We start from the raw sequence: 14340 nt of genomic DNA, 5'->3' as shown, positions 1-14340 counted from the left end.
AGCTTGAATCCTAGGATTTGGAGCAAACCTTCCTAGGTTTTGAGCAGGTGTGTCCACTGATCTGTAAAATGGGGGCAAAAAATTTCCTGCTTCAGGCAGGACCAGGTGAAATAAAACAATGGATGGGACAGAATTTGTGATGTCTGGCATACACTATTCTGTGAAAGGCAGGGCTGACTGCTATCACTGGGAGAGCTGAGAGCTAAACCTAAGCACTGGAAAATATGTAAATGAGGATTCAGGGTTTTTGTTTACGTTGTCTCTGTGCCTGAACTCTCTCACCCATGTATTTGTGCAGCCTTTGGGTTTTAGAAGGCCTTGTTTGAGCTTTGGGTCCTGGTTGCAGTGAGAGGCTGTGAGCAGCAGCAGGCAGTGAGGAACCCAGGACTACATTTAGGGCACAGCGGGCTGCTTTTGTGAGGTCCCCAGCACTTACTGTTTCACGAAGCGAAGCCGGGCTCTCCGCCAACGACCTGTAGAGGAAAGCAAAGGCCCCAGTCAGAGCAAACTGTTGACTATCAATGCTAAGTCCCAGAGACCAGAGAGGGTGTGACAGGGACTACCCTCATTGCCTGGCTCTGCCCTGCACGCTTCTCAAGCAATAACTTCTTTAAGGTTCACAGCAAGTCTGTCAGTGGGGGTTCTGCTAATATTTTATATATGGGGAAACTGAAGCACAAGGTAGGTGAGTGCCCAAAGTCATGCAATGAGTGAATGGAAAAGGCAGAATTCCAGCTCAGTTCATCTGCTCCACAGTCTGTGCCCTTGAACACGCTAGCCTGCCCTTCCGGATAACAAAACAAAACAAAACCACCTGGTAGAGCGGAGTGCGGGACCCTATCCAGAGAAGCAGTGATGCCAGAATGGAGGTAGAGACGATGACGTGTACGATGATGTGGACAGATGGAGCGGCTGGGGACTCTGTACTCAGGGAGAGAGAGGTGCTGTGTGCTGATGACCCAGGGGCTGGCTTGTGGGGAATAACCTTTGGTTGTTTGAATGGTTATATATTCTATATTCCTGAGGACTTCGGTGTATATCCAAAAACAAAACGAAACAGAGGGAATGGAAGTAAATACTGTTGAATGATGATGCATGGAAGGGACTGTAATCATTGCAGTGAAATGAAATATTATAGGATGAATGTAAAGCTGATGTTCTCCTATGTAAACTATCACTTAATTCACAATAAAAACTTAAAAAAAACAAAAAACAACCTGCTGCTTTGTTGTCGACTCCAATTCATAGCAACCCTACAGGGTAGAGTCGACCTGTGTCTTAGGGTTTCAGAGGCCATAAATCCTCGTAAGCACATGGTCTCCTCTTTCTCCTTCAGAGTTGCTGGTGGTTCCGAGCCACTGACCTTCTGGTTAGCAACCCAGCGCTTAACCCACAAGGCTCTTAGCCTTCTTCAACTAGAGCACGTGTACACAGGAGGTGTGCCACACCTCCCACTGGGACTAAGGAAGGCAATATAAACATGTTCATCTACATGGCCATCCATCACCTCCTTTATTTTTGAAGGCATATTTAATAACATGTCTAATCTATTTAATCAATAAATACATTGAATTTCAGTTCATATTCACTTTTTTTTTTTTTTTTTTACTGAGCATATATCTGATCAAAAGAGCTTTCAGACTCCTAGACTTCAGTGGGAGTAACAGAGCCCTTCCTTCATGAGGGGCGATAGTACGGCAAACTGTATGCACAGGTGTGTTGCTCTGTGGAAAGGCTTCATAATTGCCACCGTGTTCAAAGGGGTCTGTGACTCATAAAAGTTAAGAACCATTAATTTTGCCCATGCTCCTGACACACTCCTCCTACTTTCTAGATGCCCAGATGGGAAGGGACATGGTCAAGGTGGCCCAGAAGAGCAGCAGAACCAGGGCTAGAGTCTGGATCTTTGTGGGGGTCAGCTTTCCAGCTGTCTGCCTTTACCATAAACCCAGTACTATGCAAAGTCTAGCTGTTGTTATTAAGTGCTGTGGAGTTGGTTTCCACTCATAGCAAATCTGGGATAAGGGAGCAGCAGCCATCTTTGAGTTTCCCTCATTGATTGGGAGGATTTCTGATTTCTGGGAATATAACTCAAACCCGCACCCAGAGTCCCTTCCATGCACTGAACTTCTGATCCCAGGAAGTTCCCACTAACTGAGCACAGACCACATGCCAGGCACCCTGGGAAGACTTTACAGGTAGAAACTGTAGGAGGTTATGTTATCTATCCTCAGAGAGGCCAGGGTGCCCGCAGCAGAGTTGGATCAAAGCCAGGCTAGTCAACTCCATGGACAGGGTGGTACCAGAGTCAGCAATGGGGCCTCAGGTCAAGAATCAAGAGTCACGTTTCTATCAAGTGGAAATGTCTACTAGGCTGCCATCAGCCTTGCTCCCCAGAGAAAAGAGTACCCTCAAGGACACTTCAAACAGCAAAGGGGTCACCATGGCATCCTAAGGGGACTAACAGTGCAGGTGGACGGTCACACTCAGGGACACCAGCAGAACCAGGATGCCAGCCACTAGGAGACCAAGTATGATGGGGCTGCAAGATGGACCTGGAAAAAACAGGAGATACCTGCTCGTTACTGAACAATTGAGTGCTGTACAAGCAAATGAATCCAAGAAGAAATCAATGACAAATCCAGCTCCCAGAGAATATCAACATTAGCTTATGTTGTACCAGAGGCCTTCAAAAAGTCTGGAAATTTTTCATCATCTTTTAATTCTATTTTTCCATAAAGTTTTTGAAGCCCCCTCAAAAAAGCACCTTTCTAGCTTTTTAACTATGCACTTTAAACATCGTCATGACAATTCTATGCATAATATTTCATGCCCCATATGCAAATTAAAAGAGATTAATTAAATTCAGTAGCTATTTCTATTCAAAGGAGGTAGATAATTTTCCTGCTTGATTTTGGGCATTTTAGGAGTCCTGGTGTGGTGTTGTAGGATAAGCACTGGAATGCTAACCACAAGGTCAGCAATTCAAATCCACCAGCTGCTATGAGTCGGTACTGAATCAACAGGACTTAACAACCACAACAACAATAGGATTTTTACTTTAAACAAACAAACAAACAAAAAAACCTTTTATTTTAATTTCACAAGAAATAGCTGAATTTATTTTCATTGTCAAACATTTCAATATCTGGTAAAAGTGTGTCTTGACATCCCAGCTCCTCTACGGAAGTATGCATCATCATCAATTTGGTATGTAACCACATATTTCTCTTCTGGTATAGGCAAAGAGAAATGCACCCAAATGTGAGTCCAGAAAAAGCTGCTACTTTTTTTGTAAAGGGAGTGAGAAGCCTGTGTGATCAGGGAGCCAGCTGCCAGAGGTACACCACAGATGCTCTTAGCTTGGCCTGTCCTGCCTTGCTGGGCCCTCAGGGGTCTCCTTCATCTGGTTCTCAACACCCTGCTTCTGAGAGAGCAGTTTACAAATCATCCTCCAGAGCTACTGATGTTATCTCAAGGGGCAGCCCTAAGTCTTAAAAGGCATGCTCCATCCTGTGGCAGTCCTGTGGGTTTATTTATGACAAACTTTGAACTCTGCCTGGGTGCCCCAGCAAGCTCAGAGTGCCTAATGTATTGCATCTCTCACCATTTCCTTGTAAAGGGATTTTACAGACTTGGAATTGGAGATTCAGTGAGGTTGAATGACTTGCCCAAGGTCACATAGTATAGGCAGTATTAGACAAAGAGTCAGTACTGTGTTTGGCTGAGTTACCATTAGAACACATTAACCCCAACTTCCTCTCCTGTGCAACTTTCACTTGTCCACCCTCACATACATTCGGCTTTCTTGTAGTTGTTTGCTGTCCCAAGTCATGTCCCATGCATAACAGAATGAATACTAATGTATTCACATTCTGTCCTAGATTGATTATAAGAAATTATTGTTGCTGTTGTTACGTGCCATTGAGTCAATTTTGACTCAAAGTGACCCTGTTTAGAGTTTCCGAGGAGCAGCTGGTGGGCTTGACCGCTGACCTTTCAATTAAGCAGTCCAGTGCTTATCCTATAGCACCACACCAGGTCTCCTATAAGAAGCTGTTGTTGTTGTTAAGTGTTGCTGAGTTGGTTTAAACTCATAGCAACACTGTATAGGATTTCTGAGAGCAGCTGGTAGGTTTGGACTGCTGACCTTGTGGTTTGCAGTCCAGTGTTTATCCTACAGCGCCACACCATGAGTCCTATAAGAAATTAGAAAACTTTTTTTTCAAGTTCACCAGCCGCTCCTTGGAGACCCTATACAGGGTTGCTATGGGTCGGAATCAACTCAATGACACTTACCAACAATGGTCCTTTATGTGAGGATGGATAGAGCAGATTCCTACTAGGATTTTGTGTTAGGATGAAGGGTCAGCTTTTGATGTCCAGGGCTACTCCTTTGCCAAGGGCTGTATGGTGGTGGTGTGCCATGGAGTCGTTTCCCACTCATAGAGATCCTACATAATATTTCCAAGGCTGTGAATTTGTATGGGAGCAGAAAACTTCATTTTTCTCCCATGGAAAAGTTGGTAGTTTCAAACTGCTGACCTTGAGGTTAGCAGCCTGATTTGTAACCATTACACTACCAGGGTCCCTTAAAGGCCATATAAGGCTTCTGAAATCATTTGGTCTGGCTCTGCCAAGGCAACTCAAGTTCTAGCCAACTCATAGAGACTCTTAAAGGATTTCCAAGGAGCAGCTGGTGTGTTTGAACTGCTGACCTTACGGTTCAAACTGACTTTGAAGTTGAGTGCTTAGTTAATTAAATGTTTGACCAAACATAGCAGGCTAATTTTTCAAGTTGATAATTTTGTATGGCCTGCAAATTATGTTACAAATTTTGGCAGAAAAGAGGCTCCCCACATCTGCTTTTTATCATAACTTGGAGAGGGATGTGACTTGGAGGATTTTTCTTTGCTTCAATCAGGTTTGCTTGCTTGTCTTAAATGTTTTGCGTTCTTTTTAATGGTGCTCTGTCTGAACTCTTCTAAGGAAATGTTAGGGCAGAAATGCTTTATAAAATGAGGCCACTCTGTCTCCACCTTTTTGTTCCTAAGGATTTGGTCTGTGAGCTCATGTGGTAGCTTTCCATTGCTCTCTCCTAGATCCTACTAGGTGCCCCTCTTTAGAGTTTTAGACAGTTTCTGGTACTTTATGAAGTAAGACCTATGAAAGCTGGAAACTGTATAAGGTAGAAACCAACAGAAGAGGAAAACTCAAATATTTCCATTAAAGCAAGACATAGAAAAGTGGTTAAGACTACATTCTGTCAAAAGCAGAAAACTTCAAGAATACAAAAGGCTGTCCCCTTGAGTTCTGGCTAGCACTGACAAAGCAGCTCAAGTGACATGGGTGGGGTGAGGTGGAGGAACCTTGGCGTGGTTTCTGGTGGTTTGTTCTATGGGTAGGAGCTGGTGACATTTTCTGTTTGCTACCAGTAACTATCATGGTAGAAGTTGGTATTTTTCCAAGAACACATTTGGGCCAATGGGCTCAAGGAAAGTGTGCATGTGTGTGAGGGTGTGTCTGTATATGTGTGTGTGTGTATTCAACTGTAGTGTCTGATGATTGTAGCACAGAGAAACACAATTATTTACTCATTCACAAGCATACTATTAAGCACACACAGTGTATAAGTTATGCTCTCTGTTAGGCATCAAAACATGAAAATTTTAAAGAGCTGGTCCTTTGGGCTGAGTTTTTTTTTTTTAACAGGTTTACTGAGGTATAATTTACATATTATAAAGTTCATCATCTTAAATTGCATAATCCAATAATTTTTTAGAACACAGGTAGATTGTTGCATGTACTTGAGTTACGACGAACTGTACTTAACGACCATCTACTTGTTTTTTGTTTACATACTTTCATTAGTGATGTTTTGCAGAGTGAGATTTACTGGTCTTAGTCTCAAAAGGAGTTCTCCTAATGCTGTGATTAAACACTCAATTGCTAACCAAATGGTTTCAGCTGCTTCGTGAAAGAAAGACATGACCGTCTTTTCCCATAAAGATTTACTAACCGTAGATTCTGACTCAACAACCCTTTAGAGGGTTTCCGAGGAGTGGCTTACAGTCTTGGAAATTCTGTGGGGTAGGTCTAATCTGTCCTGTGTTGTTGTTGTTATGTGCCATGGAGTCGGTTCAGACTCATAGTGACTCTGTACAGGGTTTCTGAGGAGGTAAATCTTTACGGGAGCAGAAAGCCTCATCTTTCTCCTGTGGAACAGCTGGTAGTTTTGAATTGCTGACCTTGCGGTAAGCAGCCCAATTTATAACCACTACTTGGATTCCATTTGATCCAGTGGGTTTTGGTTTGGATAATTCTCAGAGGTCTACTCACAGATGTTCAATTTATTATTTACTGTTCAAAACACTGCATGATGTATAAATATTTATATAAATTGTCAATAAAAGCAATTAATAAGGGAGAAAAGGCATTCAACTTACATGAGAACCGACTTATGATGGAATAATTGGAGTGGAACGCTGTCATAAATTGGGGACTACCTGGATTTAAAGGTTTTGTAACCATCATCAAAATCTAATTGTCCACCCACATTCACTAGGTGTCATTCCCTATTTTCTCCTTCCCTGTGTCCTGTGGTGGTTGTTTTTGTTAAGTGCCATCGAGACAGCTCTGACTAGCAACTCTATTTCGTTTCTGAGGAGCAGCTGGTAGGTTTGAACTGATGACCTTTCCATTAATGTTGTTGTTGTTATGTGCCATCGAGTCGTTTCAGACCCGTAGCGACCCTGTATAGGGTTTCCGAGGGTGTAAATCTTTACGGGAGTAGAAACCCTCATCTTTCTCCCGCGGTACAGCTGGTAGTTTCGAACCGCTGACCTTAAGGTTCACAGCCCAATTCGTAACCACTACGCTAGTCCAGTGCTTATCCTATAGCACGACACCAGGAATCTTTGAGTCCTAGGCAACTGTTATTTACATTTTGTCTATACAGACTTGCCTATTTTGGACATTTCATATATAAATGGAATCATATAATATGTGGACTTTTGTGACTGGCTTCTTTCACTGCATGTTTTCAAGTTTCATCCCTGTTGTGACATGCATCAGTACATCATTCTTTATCATGGCCAAGTAATATTAATGATAAGAATAAACCACATTTTGTCTACTCATTCATCAGTTGGTGGACATTCATGTGTAACTTTTTGTATGAATATGTCCTCCACTGAATTTTGTCCTGTGATGATTTTTGAGTCTGTCCCCCACTTGATTGGGCACTGCTGTTAGACTCCGTTTCCCTTCTGCCCTTAGCATGGTGTCCGAGACAGAATACAGAATCAACATAGGGAAAATGCTTGCTGAAGAGATGAATGAAGCAGGGAAGGAATGGTATGCGTAAAAACTTCCGCCATGCTTCTGAGAGTGTGGGGGTGAGTGGGGGGTTGGGAGAACTCACCCTGCCGAGGCTGTGGGTTTGGGAACCGGCATACTCTCTTCTTGGGAGAGGTCTTCTTGGTGGGCTGGGCAGTGGTGGGCAGGACATCAACTACACAATGAAAAAAAGACACATATCTTATTCAGGTAAGTATTGGGTTGTTGTTGTTGTTAAGTGTTGTTGAGTCAGTTCTAACCTATAGCGACCCTGTATAGGGTTTCCAAGGAGCCGCTGATGAGCTCGAACTGCTGACCTTGTGATTAAAATCGACTTTACACTTCAGCGCATTAACCACAGTGCCACACCAGGACTCTAAATATTGGGCAGATTTATAGATAAAACTTAAAATTGTAGGCTTTCCTTTTGGATATTGATGCCCTTCTGACTGTTAACCGTTCCCTAGACTGCTTCAGGGGTTGGTGATGACAGAGAAATAGAATTTTTTATCAGCTTTCCCAGTTCTCAGATGTATCTGTAGGCTTTGGGGCCCGATTGGATCCCTTGGGCTAGGCTGCTCCACCCTTGGTACGAGCAGCACCCCCAAGCCACACTGCAACCTAGAAGCAAGCAGGGCTAGCTCCTAGAAAGGAGATGAGTGGTTGTTTCTACATGTATACCACCAGACAAAGTGCAAATTTGGGGATTTGTTTTCCTTCTCAGGTGTCCCTAAATATCATAAAACATTCTAGTAGGAAGGGACCTTTTGTCTAGTCTCAAAATTTAATTTCAAAGATGAATATCAGAAAGGTGGGGGCCAGACCCAAAGCCTCACAGGAAAGTACCGAGCTGAGGCCTCCAGCTCGTCTCCTAACTCCTGGGAGGGGCGCTCCACTCTGTCATTCTGACCTGTCACATCCTAAAGTGCTGGGAGGGCAGTGGGAGCACCACACAGAGATGCTGGGGGCCCTGAGGAACTGGAGTCTGGGTCTGTGCCACTTGAGGGTCTGGCTTTGCCTTTGTGGTTTGAGCAAAGAAATTTCACTGAAATGATTTTCTGCAAAATACAGGGATAAGGAAAAGAGTGACACCGTGAACTTCGACTCTAGAGTCAGGGGGCAAGGAGAGGCAGTCCGTCGTGTGGGGGCTGGCATCATCCATGTAAAAAGTGGACCCCTTGAATCTCACCTCCCTGGGGTTCCTCTGGTGAATGGAGAAAACATTATCTGCTCTGTCTGTTTTGTGAGGTTTCTAGAAAAAGCTAATTAACTAGAATTAACTCTAAGTTCCTACCATGTTCTGATGACAGAGCTAAGCACTTCAGCTTAAGTTTATTGAATTCAATAACTTTTAGTCTCATTTTATCCATAAGGAAATGCAGACTCAGAGAGCTAAATAATGCCCAAAGTTTAAAAACAACAACAACATACAGTTGTCATTAAGTTGATTTCGATTCACGATGTCCCCATGTGTATCAGAGTACAATTGTGCTCCATAAAGTTTTCAGTGGATGATTTTTCAGAAGTTGATCACTGGGCATTTCTTTTGAGGCTCCTCTGGGTGGACTTGAGCCTCTAACCTTTCAGTTAACAGTGTAGCATACTAACTATTCAGATTCCACCCAGGGAATCTGAACCCAAAGAATTTGATTGTAGAACTTGTACATTCATAATGCCACACTGCCTGTGTGAAAATGTTTTCTGACAGAAAGTTGAACACATTAAGTCGGCCCAAGGTCTTTGGTCAGCAGAGTGCTGAGGGTAACAATTATAATAGGAAAAAGGGCACCAGTTATGTATGGTCCACTCAATCTGCAAGGAGCTTGGCCCTGTGCTAGGAGTGTTACCTCATTTAATCCTCACAGTTCCCCTTGCTTCATAGACAAGCAAGCACAGTGGTGAGAATCTCAGTGCTGTGGTGGGCACAGCGACCTGGGCTTTGGGGATTGTGCTGTTATAATTTCTCCTTATCCAGAGACGGATCTTTCCGATTCCTCCTACCCCTCAGCTCAGATAGCTCTTCCCCTTGAAAGGGATAGGTCTGTTGCACCCACGATGTGCTTAAGGGGCCTGAGAAAGGCCTTCTCTCCCTAAACACTTCTGCACTTACCCTGCTTTACACTGCCTGGTGCTACAGAAGGAACACCCTATCGCCCCTTCCCATGGATGGGGGAGACATTATGGCACAAACACATCCTCATCCTCGGGGAAGGACTGCCGTTCCTGAGATGTGCTTTGCAATGTGAGGTAGTTTGGGCCAAGAGTGTGTCCTGGGAAAGCTCTGAAAATCACTTTTGTTCATTTCATTATCTCCCTTTCTTGAACCCTGAGATCTTGAGATCAGACAAAACACCAAATCAAAATCTCAAATCCACAAAAAAACCCAAATTTCAATACAGGAATTTTCAGCAGAACTGGTCTGGGACTAAGTCTTCTCACTCCCTACAACTCAGGGTGTGGGCTGGCCAAATGTGAGGGCAGAAGTGTTCTCACTGGGTTCGTCGGGGAAGTGAGACCCTTCTTTCCCTGTGTGTACACTCTGTAGGATTTCTGAGACCACCGAATTCAGCCACAGCCTCAGGGTGACTTTGATGTGGCCTCAGAATAATCACTACCTTGTCCTTATAAAAAGTAGTGGGTCCATCTCTGACCCTGAATGATCCAACTTTTTCAGCCTCATCAGTAAAATGGGCATATGAGTAGTCCCTACCTACAAGGGGTTGGCAGCATCAAATGAGATAACCACTCATAAGTATAGCATTTGTACATGCTTGGCTCTGGGTAAGGCTCCACACAGTGCTATTCCTCCTGGCAGAGAGGAGGTTCACTACCAACAAGGCAATTCCAGAGCCCACCTTTGCAAAGCATGTCTGGAACATTGAGTCAGATTCTTACCCACTTTCAGATGTGTTCCCTTTCCGAAGGTCAGCTGGGGGTTCCCAACAGTCATGCAGAAGTAAGTGCCACTGTCCGAAGGCTTGGCCCTCGTGAGGCTGAGAGTGGACCGAGGCCCACTCTGAGACACTGTTAGCACCTCGTGCCCGACCTCTTGGCCAAGCACAGCCCGTAGTTGCATGGTATCCCAGAAGGCCAGGAACTCATAGTGACTGTTTGGGCTCAGGATCGTTCGCTGTCTCAGCCAGTAGATGCGCGTGCTAGAGGAGGTTTTTGGTTCACAAGACAGGACCGCTGTTTCATTGGTCTTAACCATTAGAGACCCAGGCATCTGGTGGAGTGCCGTGCTACCGTGGAGAGCTATGAGAAGCCAGAAATAGCAGAGACCATTAGGATGTTGTCCTGGCATCAGTTATGGGTCCTGGAGTTAACTGAGTCACAGAATCACAGGAAAAGCTATGGAAGAACGTACCCCACTACAGGGTCCAGGAACTGTGTTAAATACAGCTGATGATTCCGGGACTCAAAGCTTGTATGTTCCCCTCTGTCACGCTCTCCTCCCAACTTTACTAAGGGGCAGGGGGGAGATGTGCTGCTGGGCGTTGATTGCATATTTATATGCCTTGGTTACTGCATAAATGATCTCAACCAAGCTTCAAACCTGCTTTGGGATATGAGAGCCCTGGTAGGTAGTTCAAATATACCAGCTGCTCTATGGGAGAAAGATGAGGCATCCTACTCCTGTAAAGATTTACAGTCTCGGAAACCCTATACAGGGTCGCCATGAGTTGGAACTGACTCCACGGCACACCACCACCACCACCATATGGTGTGCGATTCAAACTCGCCAGCCGCTCTGTGGGAGAAAGACAAGGCTTTCTACTCCCTTGAAAATTTAAAGCCTCAGAAAACCCTATAGAGGTTCACTGTGAGTTGGAACCAACCCGGCGGCACTTAACAACAACATATGGATGAAGAAACTGAGATATGAAGTTTCTTGTGCAAGTTGCTTGTATAGCTAGGATTCAAACTGTGGGTTTCAGTCAGAAGCCAAAGTTGAATGCCTTTCCCTGGACCTTGTTACCTCTCCATGTCTAGATCTTCAGTGGGCCCCTGATGGCTGAAAGGGACTCAGGGCAAGCTGAAGAGAATCTCAACATTGAAGGCAGAGCACATGGCTGGTCTGTCAACCTACAAGAGGATCAGCCACTGCTCTGGACAGTGATGACAACCAGCAAAGGGAACTCACCATCCCCTGGTGGGCACAATTAGGGCCCATCAGTAGCTGACCCAACAAGTTCCACCCTCCATTCCATTCGTCACTGGGTCTTCATTTCTGAGTGGAAGCAGGGTTGGGGGTTTATTTTTATCTCAGATGGAAAACACTCAGCAAGCAGGTGTCTGTTCCCACAGACCTGGCCTTGAAGCTAAGCAGTCGTGTGACCTTGGCCAAGTCACTGAGCTTGTCCTCCCTCTAAAAGGACCACTTGGTGCTATTACCCTGCCTGTCTATTAGAGTTGGGAAGCAATGGGAAAATTGTAAGAAAACACATTGCAAACTGTGAAGTACTAAACATGAGTAAATCATTGAACATGCATCTCACATCTCGGGTTGTTACCAGCAGCAAACGAAATCTCAAGGTTAAGGATCAGAATGGGTCTTGTTCACAGGCAACAAACTAACCCTGACCTGGTGGGGCATTCATGTTATTTGTGGGCAGACTGAGAGCCTGCAGATGAGGACCCCTAGAAGCAGGAGGTCCAGAGAGAACAGCATGCCGGAGCAGTAGAGGAGGCCCAAGGAGTTGACTGACTGCTTTCGGTTCAGGCTCCATGGCCTTATAGTGGCCTCTCTGACACAAATGTAATAAACTTAAACTTTTTTACTTCAGCCACAGATAACTCGAAACTTCTCTTGCATTGTGAGTACAGTGGTATCTGGGGACTAAATGGCTGCTTGGCCTTCTCGTCTCTCTACAAACACCATAATGCCTGTTCAGTGGCGCAGAGGTTCTTAAATGTTTGGGGTCACTGATCTTTTCAGGGGGTAATAGGAATCGATTTTGACAATATTTGTTGAGCTGGCCCAACACAAATGCTGTGCTGAGCATGGTACATTCATCATCTCATTTACATCAACAAATTCTGTGAGGAAAGTACTGTTTTACAGCCATTTACACATGAGGGGACAGAGGCTCAGGGAAGTGAAGGACGTGCTCCAAGCTACACAGCCTGTATGTGGTGGATCCAAATTCAAACCAGGTCAAGGGACTCTAGAACCTGAGCTTTGAGTCTCTCCTTGACTTCAAACCTGTGAATTTCTCCTGGAGAAATGGTCATTCCCAAGGCCTCCTTGAAGTGGACTCCTCTCCTTAGGAGAGGCCTTGCTCTGTGGGTGTGCATTTCCCCTTTGCTGTCCTCATGTGACACATACTGACCCCTCTCTTGTCCCACTTGCCTTTCTGTCTCAGAAGACGAAATGCAGCTGATCCCTTACTGGACACAGACTCAGGCCTTGGCATGTATGCCATCTGATTGGACTCCTTTGGTCCTCTCAATAGCTCAATGACGCCATTCTTTAGAGGAACCTGCTGTTTCTAGAATGATCGGCGGTAACTAATAGTTTGAAATAATACTGAGCTCACTGGGTCAGCGACTGGGGCAGGCAGGCCTATTCACCCTCTGGCAGTGTGACCAACTTTGAGCTTTTGGAGCATGAGAGCAAAAGAACCACAGGTTAGTGGGCTGTTTGGAGCAGCTTCTTCCAAGGAAGTCAATCTGACCAGCCTTAACCCAAGGACTCTGGCATACATCCCAACTCCAGAATTGCTTTTTTTTCCAGAGCCATACTACACATGATCGTCTATACCAGGGACTACAGAAAACCTGGGAAAATCATCAACACTACAAGACTTCCAACAACCTGGGGCAGATTACAGACAGACACTTTCCCGGAAGCAGTTTAAAAAGCATCTACAGACGCTCAGCCTAGGCAGTGTGGGGCAGGGAAGCCAGAACTGGTCCTTGGAACCTTCCCAGGGGCACATCCCTGTTGGAACCCTGGACAAGGGCATTTTCCTTGCTTTCATGACCCTTCTTTCCCTCTGTCCGCCTTCCTTTTTTCCTAACGCCTCTTTCCCAAGGTTCAGGTTTTAGAAATAGGTGGCCTCAGCCTGGCGACCTTAGACCCCTGAGATAATTGAATCATGAGGGTCCTCCCCACCGCCCCCTTTGGGTTTCCCACAGCCTGGGGCTCTGGTCCCCGAGGGCACATCTATCTCTGAACTGTACCTTCAGGCTCTTCCAGGGTCCCACGCTCGTCCCTCAGACTTTGCCCTTTCCCGCGCGCCTCGCCCCCTCCCCTCATTACCTGCCAGCTGCGCAGCGAGGAGGAGCCACAGCCGAGGCTGCATCTCGGCGCGCGGGAACATCTGTCCCAGCGAGCTTCAGCCGGCTGCAGGTGGGTGCTAGCGGACCAGGCGGGGCACCGAGGGGAGCGGTGGGGCAGCGGAGAGGGCGGGGCCGGACGGGGCGGGGGTGGGACCCGAGACTGAGGGGGCTCCTTCTGGTGTGAGGACCTTAAGGTTTCCGCCTTTATATTCCCAGTGTGTCAAAGGTTTCCAAAGAGCCCCCTAGACCACCTGCTTCTGGTGAGGTGACAGCACCGCTGACCTAGGCCAAACAACTTTTCCGCAGGCTGCCGTCACATGACAGCTGAGGCAACTGAGGCTCAGAGGGTGGGAGATAGCTAGGTCTCACAGCAGTGCTTGGTGGAGCTGGACCCTCACTGGCATCTCTTTTGTTTTCCAGTCGTTTCTGAGGGCCTCCTGGGTGACAGCTGCAGGCCCTGCCCTCCAGATCACAATGTGGAGGGGAAGAACCAGGGAGGGAAGTGAGCTGGGAACTGGGGCAGAGACATCTGGCAGAAGGGGTAAAGCTAGAACAAGACCTTCAAGGTTCCTAAGAGCTGGGAAGATTCAGGAATCCTTCATGTGTAATTTCTACGAAAATGCACTAAAAGGCAAATGAACAGGAGGAAGGCCGTCAAAGCTGCCTATTGTGAAGTTGTGTGTGTCTGTGTATATATGATATGTGTGTGTGATGTGT

General features: G+C 45.8%; 1 protein-coding gene across 1 annotated transcript; it reads right to left on the bottom strand.

Annotated features, from left to right (window-relative positions):
- Positions 1-432: 432 nt before the first annotated feature.
- On the bottom strand, positions 433-13646 carry CD8B (CD8b molecule). Its single transcript, XM_006875857.1, has 5 exons — positions 13604-13646; positions 10234-10593; positions 7424-7513; positions 2466-2555; positions 433-473 (listed from the first exon to the last, which is right to left on the bottom strand). The coding sequence occupies exons 1-5, from the start codon at positions 13644-13646 to the stop codon at positions 433-435; spliced, it is 624 nt and encodes a 207-aa protein (XP_006875919.1).
- Between the last annotated feature and the right edge of the window lie 694 nt (positions 13647-14340).

This window comes from Chrysochloris asiatica, unplaced genomic scaffold (genome assembly GCF_000296735.1).
Source record: "Chrysochloris asiatica unplaced genomic scaffold, ChrAsi1.0 scaffold00341, whole genome shotgun sequence".
NCBI classification, from domain to species: domain Eukaryota; kingdom Metazoa; phylum Chordata; class Mammalia; order Afrosoricida; family Chrysochloridae; genus Chrysochloris; species Chrysochloris asiatica.
The sequence above is the reverse complement of the archived record's forward strand: the minus strand, read 5'-3'. Positions and strand labels throughout refer to the sequence as shown.